Source organism: Pseudorca crassidens, chromosome 12, assembly GCF_039906515.1.
Source record: "Pseudorca crassidens isolate mPseCra1 chromosome 12, mPseCra1.hap1, whole genome shotgun sequence".
NCBI classification, from domain to species: domain Eukaryota; kingdom Metazoa; phylum Chordata; class Mammalia; order Artiodactyla; family Delphinidae; genus Pseudorca; species Pseudorca crassidens.
The window spans coordinates 67,787,712-67,801,005 of record NC_090307.1 but is presented as its reverse complement, the minus strand read 5'-3'; the positions used below and the strand labels follow the sequence as shown (position 1 = coordinate 67,801,005).

At 53.8% G+C, this 13,294-nt stretch overlaps 1 protein-coding gene across 1 annotated transcript; it reads left to right on the top strand.

Annotated features, from left to right (window-relative positions):
* The first annotated feature begins 3,903 nt into the window (after positions 1 to 3,903).
* On the top strand, positions 3,904 to 12,007 carry LOC137204062 (uncharacterized). Its single transcript, XM_067701387.1, has 7 exons — positions 3,904 to 3,962; positions 4,079 to 4,566; positions 6,560 to 6,689; positions 6,799 to 7,129; positions 10,339 to 10,490; positions 11,068 to 11,218; positions 11,860 to 12,007. Exons 1-7 carry the CDS (start codon positions 3,917 to 3,919, stop codon positions 12,005 to 12,007), a joined length of 1,446 nt encoding a protein of 481 aa, XP_067557488.1. The 5' UTR covers positions 3,904 to 3,916.
* Positions 12,008 to 13,294: the final 1,287 nt, after the last annotated feature.

Genomic DNA, 13,294 nt, shown 5'->3' with positions numbered 1-13,294 from the left:
GTTAATGATGGAAAATAAGCATTTAAAAAATTCCATGTTCTGGGCTTCCCTGGTGGCGCAGTGGTTGAGAGTCCGCCTGCCGATACAGGGGACGCGGGTTCGTGCCCCGGTCCGGGAAGATCCCACATGCCGCGGAGTGGCTGGGCCCGTGAGCCATGGCCGCTGAGCCTGCGCGTCCGGAGCCTGTGCTCCGCAACGGGAGAGGCCACAGCAGTGAGAGGCCCACGTACAGCAAAAAAAAAAAAAAAAAAAAAAAAAAAATTCCATGTTCGATGGTGTCCTAGAGACAGTTCCTGCTCTTTTATAGCCTTTTCCCACACTTTTTAGCTTTTCTGATTTTGAGCATCACTTAATTAAAGCTGACATAGTTTTATATGTAATTTTATATATAGTTCTATATTTTGTAATGTAATATTAAAATTCTTTTACATTTTACTGATGACTACATTGGTAGATTTTTAAATATGTGTATGTTTCATTTTGGAAAGTGTTGCTTTCTGAGAAATTGAACAATTAGTGTCTATCACTAACTGTGCTCACAGTACAGGGCGTGGTCGTGGATGTTCATGGACTGACAGTGACCAGCCATCAGCCCAGGGCCCCAGCATCACTTCCACCCAGAGCTGGACTTTGACCAGGAGCAGCAGGGGGCGCTGTTGGTCTCCCCAGGGTCTGCAAAATGGGCGCCCCCCTGCTGTGTGACCCCCCCAAACTCCCAGGTCTGGGGCGTTGGGGCCTGTGTGTGTGATGGGGACTCAGCAGTGTGTCCTCTCTGTGCTGGGCAGGGTTCCTGCTCACAGGTCACTGTGGGTTCCGGTCACTGCTTCCTCCTGCTTCCTCCCAGGGGTCAAACTCTGAGTCTCACCCATCTCACCCCAATTTCCTAAACTCACCCATCTCACCCCAATTCCCTAAACTCACCCATCAAAGGAAGGGAGTCGAAAGAGATCCTGTCAGTACTTTAGAAAAGCAACGACCACAACACAACAGAACTGAAAAAGGGGCTCTGAGGCCATGAGGGACAGTGTGGGACAATCCTGAGATGGCCCCTCCCCACTGGAAAACTGCTCAAGACTCCAGGGGGTCTGGCCACCCGTGTGCTCACTGGGCCACGCTGACCTGCCAGGAACCAGGGGTCACCAGGAGCCAGGCAACTCCCCCCGGTCCCTCCTTCTCCCTGTGGGCACCCAGGGCAGGGAAGCCAGGAGCACAGACAGCAGGTCTATGTGCAGATGTGACTCTGCCGCATGTGGATCTGGGGGATAGAAAGGGACTTTGGGGAGCACGGTCCCTACACCAGCGCTGAGGGCTCCGTGTCTGAGGCTTCACCGTGACCTGGGCGCCCCTCCTGCTCACCTCCTCTCTCCCCACATGGGGGGACGACGTCACCTGGGGGTGGGCCGGGGACCCCCAGCTCTGCTCCTCAGCCCTCTCTCCTGCACAGGGAGCAGGGTCCTGCTCTCAGCCTCCTCTCTGTCCCCTCACAGCGACCGCGTCCCCGGGACAGATGGCCACACTCTCCTGCCCTGGAAACAGCAACAACGTTGGCAGCGAGGGGGCAGCTTGTGCAGCAACAACCTGGCTGGGTCCCCAAAGTCCTGACCCGCAGGAGTCACAACCGGCGCCCAGGGTCTCAGAGAGGTTCTTAGGCTCCAGGTCAGGCGGCGGGGCCTCCCTGAGCATCTCTGGGCTCCAGGCCGAGGCCGAGGCTGATTATTCCTGCTCAGCCTGGGACGGCAGGCCGGCTCCTCACCCGGTGCTTCCTGCCAGGTGGGTGGTGAGCCCCGAGCCCTGAGCTCCCGGCTTCACCGGGCACGTGGGGCTCACAGAGCACCAGTTACTGTCCCCGGACAAGACCGGGCTGGGTTCCCACGGACACTGATGGGTGCGATGCCGGTTATTAAAAGTAATAATGTCAGTGAATGGAGCTGAGGCTGTATAAACATATGCATCTTCACATGCACTAAGACTTAGCAAAAACAGGATTTCAGGGTTTAATTAAGGGAATAATCTTTTCCCTGACTTTTCTTTCTGTTCCATTTGAAGGAGCTGGAGTCACAAGCTCAGAGGGTCCACTTCCCTGACCTCGAGTGAGCGTTCACCAGCCTCACCAGGAGCCACCCTCTCCCTTCTTCTGACCTTGGCACATGCCCTCTGGCCCGAGGGCTCTGCCTGTCTCTGCAGCGGGATCACCTGACTCCTCCCTCACATTCCTGCTGACCCATTACAGCTTTGTTCAGGCTCCTTTGTCCCCACCCCTGAGCACAACCCAACCTGCACACAGGACACGTCACCATGTGTGTGGCCTGCTGCTCCCTGTCACTGTCCTTTCATACACACGTGCCATGTTTGCACAGCAGGCAGGGCTGGGCTGTGGGGCTACAGTTCACAGAGATGCGCATTTTGGAAATATGGTCAGTTTCCATGGAGACGAGAGTCCCAGGGTGAGAGTATTCCTGTCTCCAGGGTGGACCTGGAAAGGCCCCGTCACCCGACTCTCCTGGGAGTAACGTCAGCAAAGCCTGCTGTACAATGGGACACTCTGCAAGGGGGCTGGGACATCCCAGTGGCTGGAGGAGGTGCCTGTGGCCAGCAGGGGGCGCAGTGCAGAGTCCCAGAGAGGGGGCTGGGCCAGACAGCGGGGAAACGACTCAGGGCTCCAGAGCGCTGGGCAAACTGTCCTCCCTGATGTGGGACCCTCCTTCCTGTGAGGCCCGGTCACCCAGGAGCTCCTGGTGGCCTCCCTGACCACAGGGTTCAGATTCGGGTCACCTCCTCCGAGTCCTCTGTGGAGTCTTTGCCACGTCTGGGTCAGGAAGGGGCTGTTAGAAGGTGAGGAGTCAGAAGGTGTCTCCAAGGAGGAGCGGGGCTCCTGGGAGCGTCTGTGCCGACGGTGAGACAAGCGTGGGGGGCAGAGGCCCCATAGGGTAACCTGTGTGCACTTAAGCATGTGTGAAGAGTGTGTATTAGCATATTACAAATGTGTTGTTTGATTCTATTTTATGTGGATTTGCTATTATTGGTGTTAAATTTATTTTTTAATGTCTTAATATAAAACACAAGTTGTATATTTGAAAAAATGACTTTTAGATTCAGTATCGATTTACTAAACCAGTATAAATATTTCTTCGTTGACATTTTTTTTGGAACATTTGGATCGATATTCATTGATAGTGGTTTGTCAGTGTTCCTCTTTGGTGTTCAATTTATGTGCTGTATGTATAACTGTTTTAACTGCTATCTCAAAAGAACTAAGAAATTTTACATCTTTTTCAATGTTTTGTAATAAATACACAAAGCAAATCTATTGGAACCATATGATTGCTGAAGATTTCTTAGCTATTCCCAATAAAATGTATATATCATATCTTTCAGCAGAAATTCAATAATAATTTTTTTACTTTGGAAAGTAGTGCATTTACGTATTTTCTCAAATAGAGCCAATGTTGTATCTTCATTGAAAAGCATGCATTTTAATCTCTTCTTTCCTACCAGTTATGTGTTATTTTTTCCATTTTCCACATGTTACAGCTGGCGGCACTGTGGGACTGCCCTGGGGTCCCTCACAGCTCAGGGAGGACCTTTCACTCCAGGAGCTGGGCCTGGGGGCGGGGCCTGTGCTCCCTGTTGAGGACTCAGCAGTGTGTCCTCTCTGGCTGGCAGAGGCCCCTGAGCAGGAACCTGCGTGGTCTCAGCAGGTGCTTCCTCTCAGGGGGTCCCAAGGGGGAAGCTGCCCTCCATCCCCTTGAGTCTGGGCTGTGAGCTGAGCTCCAGCACCAGGGCTCATGGAGGGGCTGGGTGGGCCCTGGGTAGACACCCATTTGCATGGGAGCCCCTCCTCTGGCAGAGGCTAGGGGAGAAAAGGAGGCCTGGGGCAGCCCAGACCCACTGTGGGGACCGGGGGGCTGTGAGCACCATGGCCTGGACTCCTCTCCTGCTCGTGTTCCTCTCTCTCTGCACAGGTAAGATAGGCCTCAGAGACCAGGGCCCATCCCAGCCTGAGGAATTCCTTCTGGCTCAGGTCCCCAAGTAGCTGCCTCCTGTCCCTTCTCCTCATCTGATGTGTCTGTGTCTGCAGGGTGCCTCTCCCAGCCTGTGCTGACTCAGCCTCCCTCCCTCTCTGCATCGCCTGGAGCATCAGCCAGCCTCACCTGCACCCTGAGCAGTGGGTACATTGTTGGCGGCTACCACATAGTCTGGTACCAGCAGAAGCCAGGGAGCTCTCCCCGGTACCTCCTGAGGTTCAAGTCAGACTCTGATAAGCACCAGGGCTCTGGGGTCCCCAGCCGCTTCTCTGGATCCAAAGATGCCTCGGCCAACTCAGGGCTCCTGCTCATCTCTGCGCTGCAGCCCGAGGACGAGGCTGACTATTACTGTGCTACAGTTCACGGCAACACTGGTACTTACACTGTGCTCCAGACCCACAGGGAAGTGAGACTAAAAGCTCCCCTGTGCCCTCCCCCTGAGACAGTCACTGCTGCTCTGCCTGGACCACGTCTAACTCAGGGTGACCTTCTGTTGTCACTTCTGAATTTCCTGAGAATGACAAATCTGACCCTGTCATATGCTCTTCCTCCCCTCAAATCTGAGACTGACCCATTGCTCTGATACCTCAGCCGGCTCATGTTTTCACAGACAAAACTTCCATGCTCAGAGATAAAAATCTCCAAGTGGGGACTTCCCTGGTGGTGCAGTGGTTGAGAATCTGCCTGCCAATGCAGGGGACATGGGTTTGAGCCCTGTTCTTGGTAGATCCCACATGCCATGGAGCAACTAAGCCCGTGTGCCACAACTATTGAGCCTGTGCTTTAGAGCCTGTGAGCCACAACTACTGAGCCCACGGGCCACAACTACTGAGGCCCACGTGCCTAGAGCCCATGCTCCGCAACAAGAGAAGCCACCGCAATGAGAAGCCCGTGCACCGCAATGAAGAGTAGCCCCCGCTTGCCACAACTAGAGAAAGCCCACGCGCAGCAACGAAGACCCAACAACGAAGACCCAATGCAGCCAAAAAAAAAAAAAAAATCTTCCAGTGGAGATGTTATGAGTGGCAGAGAGAGGTTGGTTCTGGCCCTGCCTCACTCAGACTCCTTTTTCACTTGATAATAAATAAAATTTCATAGGATACCTGTTGTGTCATTTTATTAAAATGTCCTTGATAAAAATACAGTATTTACAAAGATAAATATAGTATTTCAGAAATGTTACACTTGTCAATGCAAAATTAAAATAGAACACAGGTTTTCCTTCAGTTAAATTCATGCACTAGGGCTTCCCTGGTGGTGCAGTGGTTGAGTCCACCTGCCGATTGAGGGGACACGGGTTCATGCCCCGGTCCCACATGCCGCGGAGCGGCTAGGCCCGTGAGCCATGGCCGCTGAGCCTGCACGTCCGGAGCCTGTGCTCCGCAATGGGAGAGACCACAGCAGTGAGAGGCCCGCGTACAGCAAAAAAAAAAAAAAAAAAAAATCTTGCACTAATTTTAAGTAATGACCTTACATTTTGGCAACGCATTTTGGTAAATTGAAAATCTCACAGTCACACACCATCTGTGTAACACACACACGCAGTGCTGGGCAAACTTCAGTCAGGCTGTTCTCTTCCAACCAAACACTCCCCTAACTATGTCTTTTCAAACCCACTATTGGGGCTCTGTTGATCCTAACAGCCCCACGTATCAGGCTCCCTGGGAACAGATGCTGCTCAAAGCCCTTCAGAGTCTCAATAAAAACTGCCAAGAACATCACTAGGCCCTGTTCACTGCAGCCTGTGACGTGTGCCTGCAAGAGAGATTCCCAGGAGGAAGTCACTTCGTAAGACACGACACGGGGGACGGTGGGTCTCGTGTGTGGAGAGCTTCACACACAATAAAGAATGAGGCGTTTAGGCTCTCCCCACACCCTCACCCCCTCCACAGAGAGGAGCTCCCTCCTCCTCAGGGCTGAGGGGACACACAGAGGAAGGGGGGCTCTGGCCACCAGGGACAAGTCACACAGAGGAGGGGACCTGCTGTCCTGCACAGAAGGGGATGGGCCTCCACGGGGCCAGCACTGCTCTCACTTGATCCTGATCTAAGAGGAATTTGGGTCACAGACGCCCCCTCAATCCTGACCCCTGGGCAGCCAAGGGCGCTGTGGACAGACTCACCCTGAGGGGTCTGAGGGGAGCCCACAGATGGCTCTGAGGTCACGGGGGACACTGAAGGGGCACCTGGAATGGCCCTAAGGTGGGGACAGTGCACAGAGCAGGGGGCAGGAGCTGACCCTGAGGGGCTCTGGTCACCAGGGCACACGGTGTGTGTTTCAGGGCCTGGACACCAAGGGGCGCGCGGGGGCCATTCCTGAGGGTCTGAGAGCTGGGACCAGCCCCCCAGCACTGCCTGGTGGTCTCTGCTCAGGGCTTCCTGCTGTGACCTCCCACCCCTGGGCCCCACCCAGCCCCGCCCCTGCCCACCCCCTGGCCACACTCAGCACGGGGACCTGACCCAGGGCCCAGGGAGGGACCAGAGAGCTGGTGGGGGGGGTGCCATTTGCATGAATGGACACTCCCTCTCTCAGAGTATGAAGAGGGGAAGGAGAGACTTGGGGACGCTCTGCTTCAGCTGTGGGGACACAGAAGGCAGGACCCCGTTACCATGTCCACCATGGCCTGGTCCCCTCTGCTCCTCACCCTGGTCGCTCACTGCACAGGTGACTGGATGCGGGGACAGGGGAAGGGACCCCGGGAAGACCATGGGCCCTGCTTCCTGCTCTTGTGTCTGGACCCCAGAATCACCATCTCTGTCTCTTCCACTTGCAGGATCCTGGGCCCAGGCTGTGCTGACTCAGCCGCGCTCTGTGTCTGGGGCCCTGGGCCAGAGGGTCACCATCTCTTGCACTGGAAGCAGCAGCAACATCGGGAGCAATTATGTGAGCTGGTACCAACAACTCCCAGGCTCGGCCCCCAAAACCTTGATTTATGATGACAATAAACGACCCTCAGGGATCCCTGATCGCTTCTCTGGCTCCAAGTCTGGCAACTCGGGCTCCCTGACCATCACTGGGCTCCAGGCTGAGGACGAGGCTGATTATTACTGCCAGTCTTATGATGACAGCCTGGATGGTCACAAAGTGTGCAAGCCAGGGGGGAAGTGAGACAAAAACCTGCTGTCCCCCCAGCACTGGGGCTCCCGGGGCAGAACCATCCTCTACCAAGTCAGCTGCTTCCGTTGTTTGTTTGGCCTAAAACTGGGGTCTGAGACCCACACCAGGGAACTTGGTCCAGAAAATCTGTTTACATCTTAATTCTGTACCCTGCCCCCTCTGCCGCCCAGGCTTTTCCTAGGCAGCAAAACTGTCCAATTTTTCTCAAATTGAGCAGAATCCCTGGATGCCAGGGTAAGGTGCCCTGGCGACAGAGTCCATGATGGGTTAGGTCAGAACCAGGGGCCAGAGTCCAGCTGTGTCTGAATCAGGACACATCAGACTGTCCAGTATGTATCCTGGGACCAGCAGCTCCCAGGATTGGGCCCCAAGCTCCTCATCTCTGATGCTAGTGGGGGACAGACAGTGGTCCCTGATCAGTTCCCTGGTCCCGAGTCTGGCATTTGGCCTCCTTAGCCATCACTGGGCTGAGCTGATACCAGCCTGCTTCTCCCGCCTTTCCTGTGACAGCCTCTCAGGCTCACCCAGAGCTCCAGGTGAGCAGTAACCGAGACCAGGACTCTTTTCTCATCTGCGGGAGGTGGGGCCACCAGCAGCTTCCTGCTCAGGCTCTGGCTGGAGCTTCTGTTGCTGCTTCTGCTGCCGCCCTGGGTCCACGTTCATCCCTGGGGGCCTGCTGGGGTGTGGAGCCTCCTCTTTCCCCTCTGTCCTCAAAGTCCCTTCAGCAGCCCATTCCTAGGAGGGGTCTCAAAGGAAACAGAAAGGCCATGTGCCCATCGCTGGGGATGCAGCATTCTTTGCCCTGAAGCTCAGGGGCTGAAGTGGGGGGTCGGTGGAGGTCATCTCCGACCTGAACTCTGACTCAGGAACCCTGAGCCTCCATCATTGGGGTCATCTGCCAATTCCCAGGAGTTTCTAGGGCTATGACCCCCTCTCATCAGCCCTCAGGATGAACGGCTGTGCTTTGCTCACAGGGGAGATTTCTTCGGACACTTTTGCACTGACACCGGAGCATCTAAGGTGCATCACACATTTGGGTCTTTTGGAACAACTACCTCTCCATGCCCCTCAGTGATCCAACCATTGATTCTTCCTGTTTAATTGCGGTGTCTAACACTTGCTGAACGGTGCTGAATAATAATGGAGCTAAAAGTCACATTGGCTGCTCCTGATTTGTGGCGTTTCCACAACTTATCATCATCAGGCCCAATCAGAGGACAGTGGGTGCTCTTACCATGTATGTTTCACAAATCACTACATAAGTTCTTGATACATTCATGATGTTTTTCTCAAACTGAAAAGAAAAAGTGTTTTATGCTTTTCCTTTCCCCCATAATTAGTGGAAGCAGCGCTGGGCCATTTCAGTTCCTTAGATGGTCACACCAGGGCCGCCCTTTTGTGTGGCTCATCTTACTGTCTACGGACGGCAGACCCCACCTCAATATTCCCACCTGCTCCATTGCTTGTTACCTGCCTTACAAACAGGAAAAACAACTCTTATCACAACCCCATACCGGGCTCTAACTAGGATCTTCCACAGTGTTATGAGGAGTAATGACCTACAAAAATTTCTTGGTTTTCTAGTTACTAAAAATGAAGAAGCACAAAGGATATTTTTAAAAATGCCATTCATGAGGGCATCAAAAAGAATAAACTACTTAGGACTAGGATTAGCCGAGTAGGTGAGAAGCTTACAAACTGAGCCAGAAGGAGTTCCTCAGGCTGGGATGGGCCCTGGTCTCTGAGGCCTGTCTTACCTGTGCAGAGAGAGGAGCATGAGAAGAGCAGGGGTCCAGGCCATGGTGCTCACAGCCGCTGCTCACGACACAGAGCTGGGGCTGGGCTGCCCCACTCCTCTCTTATGCCTCCCCACTGGCGCCACAGAGGAGGGGCTGTCACGCAAATGTGTCCCCACCCACTGCCTCTCCCCCATGACCCCTGACAGGGTCTGGGGCCCTTGCAATTTTTCTTTTTGCAGAGAAAAATTAAAGCAGATGAAGATAAGGGAAAGGAGACCCGTGTTCATAGATTGGATGACTTCTTACTGTGAAGGTGTCGATCAATCCTGCCCAGTTGATCTGCGCGTTCAAAGCAACCCCATCATATGTCCGCGGACACTCGGGGATGTGGCCTGTCCTGTGGGGTGATGTACTCTAGGCGTCATGAACGTTGGGAGATCTTGGAGTCTCTGACCTGTGCTTCCTTAACACTCTGACATCTCAGGGTCTTTGCGGGGCCCCGGGGTTCAGACCCTAGCGTGTCCTCCGGGATCACCTTCACCCCTGCTGGCCTGGCTCCCCCGCTCCAGGGACCCGGCCCCTGTCCTCGATCCCCATCCTCCCCCTGTGTCTGGTACATGGGAGACAGTCCTTAAATATCCTCTAGAGAATGAATGGCTGGCTGGCTGGATGAATGAATGATGCAGCTAAGTCCCCCATCGGGTGGTGACTTACAGCCCCTGTGTCCTTCCTCTAGTGGAGGACATGAGTCCCTTGTCCTGAGTTTTACTAACATGTTTCCAGGCTTTCCTACCATGGGTCTCTATGTGACAAATGTGCACACACCCACCCCCCAGTCCCAACCCCTGCCCTTGCAGCTGCCCTCACCTGTGTCAGTCGGGCATCCACCTGACATCTGGACCACCCGTTTCTGTCCCACGGCCTGGGGTCAGCTGGTCACCACCCTGTGTCCCTCCTCAGGCCACGTGCCATGTCACCCCTTCCTGTTTCCTCTGTGTCCTGTTCGTCCAGTCTCCCCAAATGTCCCCTGGCTGGGTCTCTCTGTCCCAAGTTCTGTCCTAGAGTTTTACTCAGAGCTCGGTCTCTATCTGGCCCCACTGAGGACCAGCACCGCCGGGATTGAAGATCTCCCAGCACACGGGGAGGTGGCAGGACGGCCCGAGGGGGTCCCTGCTGGGTGCCCAGGCCCTGCTCCATCCCCAACCCTGCGCCCCAGGGTGTGTGCAGTCTCCTCCTTGACTTGCTCTGGAAGGACCAGCGTCCCCTCCTTCTGGGTCCTCCTCTGTGAGCGTCCTTGTCCCCTGGAGCTCCTGCTCACAGCACCAGGGCCAGCCCGCCTCCTCTGAGCCCCCGCGTGGGCAGATCTGCTGTGCTCCCTGTTCCCTGAGTCCGGTCCTCAGCTCCGCAGCTGTTCCCACGCCCTCCTGGATCAGGATGTCGCGTGTGCCTCCCGCTAGACCGCCGCCCGCAGAGCAGGGACCCGAATCAGTGAGGCTACACCAGGACCACACCTGCCTCGTGCCCCGTAGGGAGGAGTCACGTGTGGGAAACGCAGGGGTCAGGGACACAGGTGACCGTGAGATTGTGGACCAGAGCGAGAGGAGGAGAGGTTGGCCCTGGGACCAGCAGGGGGCGCTGTGCGGCCATCTCTGGTGGATTGGGCAGGACAGGGGCGCCCAGCTGGGCAGACGTCCTCTGCCGGAGGCCCAGGGCAGGGCCCTCTGCTTCCTTTGGGGAGGGGGCAGCTGTGTCCTCTCTGGGCCTGGCCGAGTCCCCTGCACGTGGCCCGTGTGTGGTCCTGGAAGCTGCCTCCTCCCCGCCCCGACTCATGGGGGAAACTAGTGCATCAGGCAGGTTCCCTGGGTCCAAGGGCCCCAGACCTGTCAGGTGTCATGGGGGAGAGGCAGTGGGTGGGGACACATTTGCGTGACAGCCCCTCCTCTGTGGCGCCAGTGGGGAGGCATAAGAGAGGAGTTGGGCAGCCCAGCCCCAGCTCTGTGTCGTGAGCAGTGGCTGTGATCACCATGGCCTGGACCCCTGCCCTCCTCATGCTCCCCTCTCTCTGCACAGGTAAGACAGGCCTCAGAGACCAGGGCCCATCCCAGCCTGAGGAATTCCTTCTGGCTCAGGTCGCCGAGTAGCTGCCTCCTGTCCCTTCTCCTCATCTGATGTGTCTGTGTCTGCAGGGTGCCTCTCCCAGCCTGTGCTGACTCAGCTGCCCTCCCTCTCTGCATCTCTGGGAGCATCAGCCAGCCTCACCTGCACCCTGAGCAGTGGGTACATTGTTGACGGCTACCACATATTCTGGTACCAGCAGAAGCCAGGGAGCTCTCCCCGGTACCTCCTGAGGTTCAAGTCAGACTCTGATAAGCACCAGGGTCCCCAGATGCTTCTCTGGGTCCAAAGATGCCTCGGCCAACGCAGGGCTCCTGCTCATCTCTGGGCTGCAGCCCGAGGACGAGGCTGACTCTTACTGTCAAGTGTATACAAGTGGTGCTGAGCACCGTGACAGAGACAGATGGCGAATGGGACAAAAACCCTGGGCCCCTCGTTTCCAAGCTTTGACACGTTTATTGAGGTAGTTAATAGCTTTACTGATAAGATCAACAGAACATTTCTGATGTAGACCGGTGCCACACTAGAACTCTCTACTGTCTATGGAAAATGTCCGTGACAACTCTAGAAAGTTTAAATGAACATACTAAAATTTATACCAAAACTGATAATTGAAAAATGACAGTCACTTACATGCAGAATTCAGGACATGTTTCCAATAGTAAAGAGCAATGGAACAGAAGGTGAAACCCATCCAGAGGGCAATCCATGGTACCACACATTTCCTAGGAAAGATGTGCGTGTGTGCGTGTGTGTGTGTGTGTGTGTGTGTGTGTGTGTGTGTGTAGAGAGAGACAGAGAGACAGAGACAGAGAGAGACAGAGAGAGACAGAGAGTAACCCCGTGCTCATCCTGGCCCCCAGGCTGTGCTTTCAGCCTCCAAATGAGAAGGCCAACTGCAAACATAAGGCGTTTACATGTCTCTACAGCAAGAGTGAGATTTCACCAGAGATCAGTGTCAGCGCGGCAGGAACCAGCAATGAACCTGAATGTAGAGACTGCGTGGTGTGAATGTGTGGCTTTGAAAATAAAATGGCATCAATGGGTCAAACATGGATGTAGCCTTGGGACCTCTGTAGACGGGCACTCAGACATTTTTTTAAGTGTTGTATTCCTTCATTTTTTCAGAGTCCAGCAAAGTATCCATGTTGGTAACAGAATTCTGATGGTTCACCCCAGTTGGAAATGTATGTATTTCTTGTAAAGAAATAGTAGAAGGATTTTTAAGAGGCTTTTTTTGGACATTGCATCACTATGGATCCCAAAATAAGTCTCCTTGTCCCTTATGAGAGCTTTCTGAATCATGATGTTAATTTCAAAATAAACTGTGCCAAAAACCTTAGAACGGGAGAAGAATAAAGTTTTATAAAATTTCTCGGTACCATAAAATGTGCTTGAAATGTTACACTCCTTTTAAAAGTTTTCCAGCTTAGTAATTCCAGAATCTTCCCTTGTGTTGAATTTAAAGGTGAGAGAGTTTGCGTGGCCATTTCACCCTTTTTGAAGTGATTTTCCTTCAATAATCAGTATATAAACGTCATGATGCAGTGACCCACAGCGTGGCTCTAGCCAACTGTCAAAAAGATGCTCACTGAACGTGCATCTTTCAATCTGTTACTGCAGTTTCACATTCTGACTCCCATTTTGTTTCAAACAATTCACCAGTGTAGATGTACGACCCATGGAGGGAAATGGATTCAGTATTTGTTTATTTTCATACCAACATCACCATGGGAAATTACCCGTCGGGTATTTTTTTCACTTACTAGAATTTCATTTTAGCCACACCAATAGATACGTAGGGGCATTTCATTGTTGTTGTAATACACATTCCCTAATGAGAAACGATGCTGAGCCTCCTTTCCTGTGCTGATTTGCCACCTGCATGTTTGGTTGGCTGAACTATCCAATCTTGAGAGGCTGACTTCCTTTCCCCGCTCCCTCTGCTCATAGACAGAGGTGGGGACCAGTCTCATACACCAGGTCTGACACGGACCCCTCTTTCACTGTCTATTTCTCCACCACAGGCATCCTTCAGGCCCTCAGGTGCTCTTGTTGGCTGATCTGATTCCAGGTTAGTCCTGAGACTGAAACCGTGTACAAGCCCCCGTGTCCACGTCTTTTGAAGTAAAATGCTGACTCAGGAGTGAATGATTGGGAAACATGAAGATGGAGAGACAAAGAATAGCTGTTGGGCTGGGGAACGGGTATCAATTCAGACTATAATTCTGCCACATCGCAGAATCACCAAACTCCCAGTTCCTGCAGAATCACCGAAATCCCAGGTCCCTGAAAGAG

Coding starts and splice junctions, on each gene's coding strand:
- LOC137204062 (XM_067701387.1), top strand. CDS start 3,917: ATGGCCTGGACTCCTCTCCTGCTCGTGTTCCTCTCTCTCTGCACAG. Junction 7,130..10,338: donor GTGTGCAAGCCAGGGGGGAA/GTGAGACAAAAA, acceptor GCCTCCCGCTAG/ACCGCCGCCCGCAGAGCAGG. Junction 10,491..11,067: donor CCAGAGCGAGAGGAGGAGAG/GTTGGCCCTGGG, acceptor CTGTGTCTGCAG/GGTGCCTCTCCCAGCCTGTG.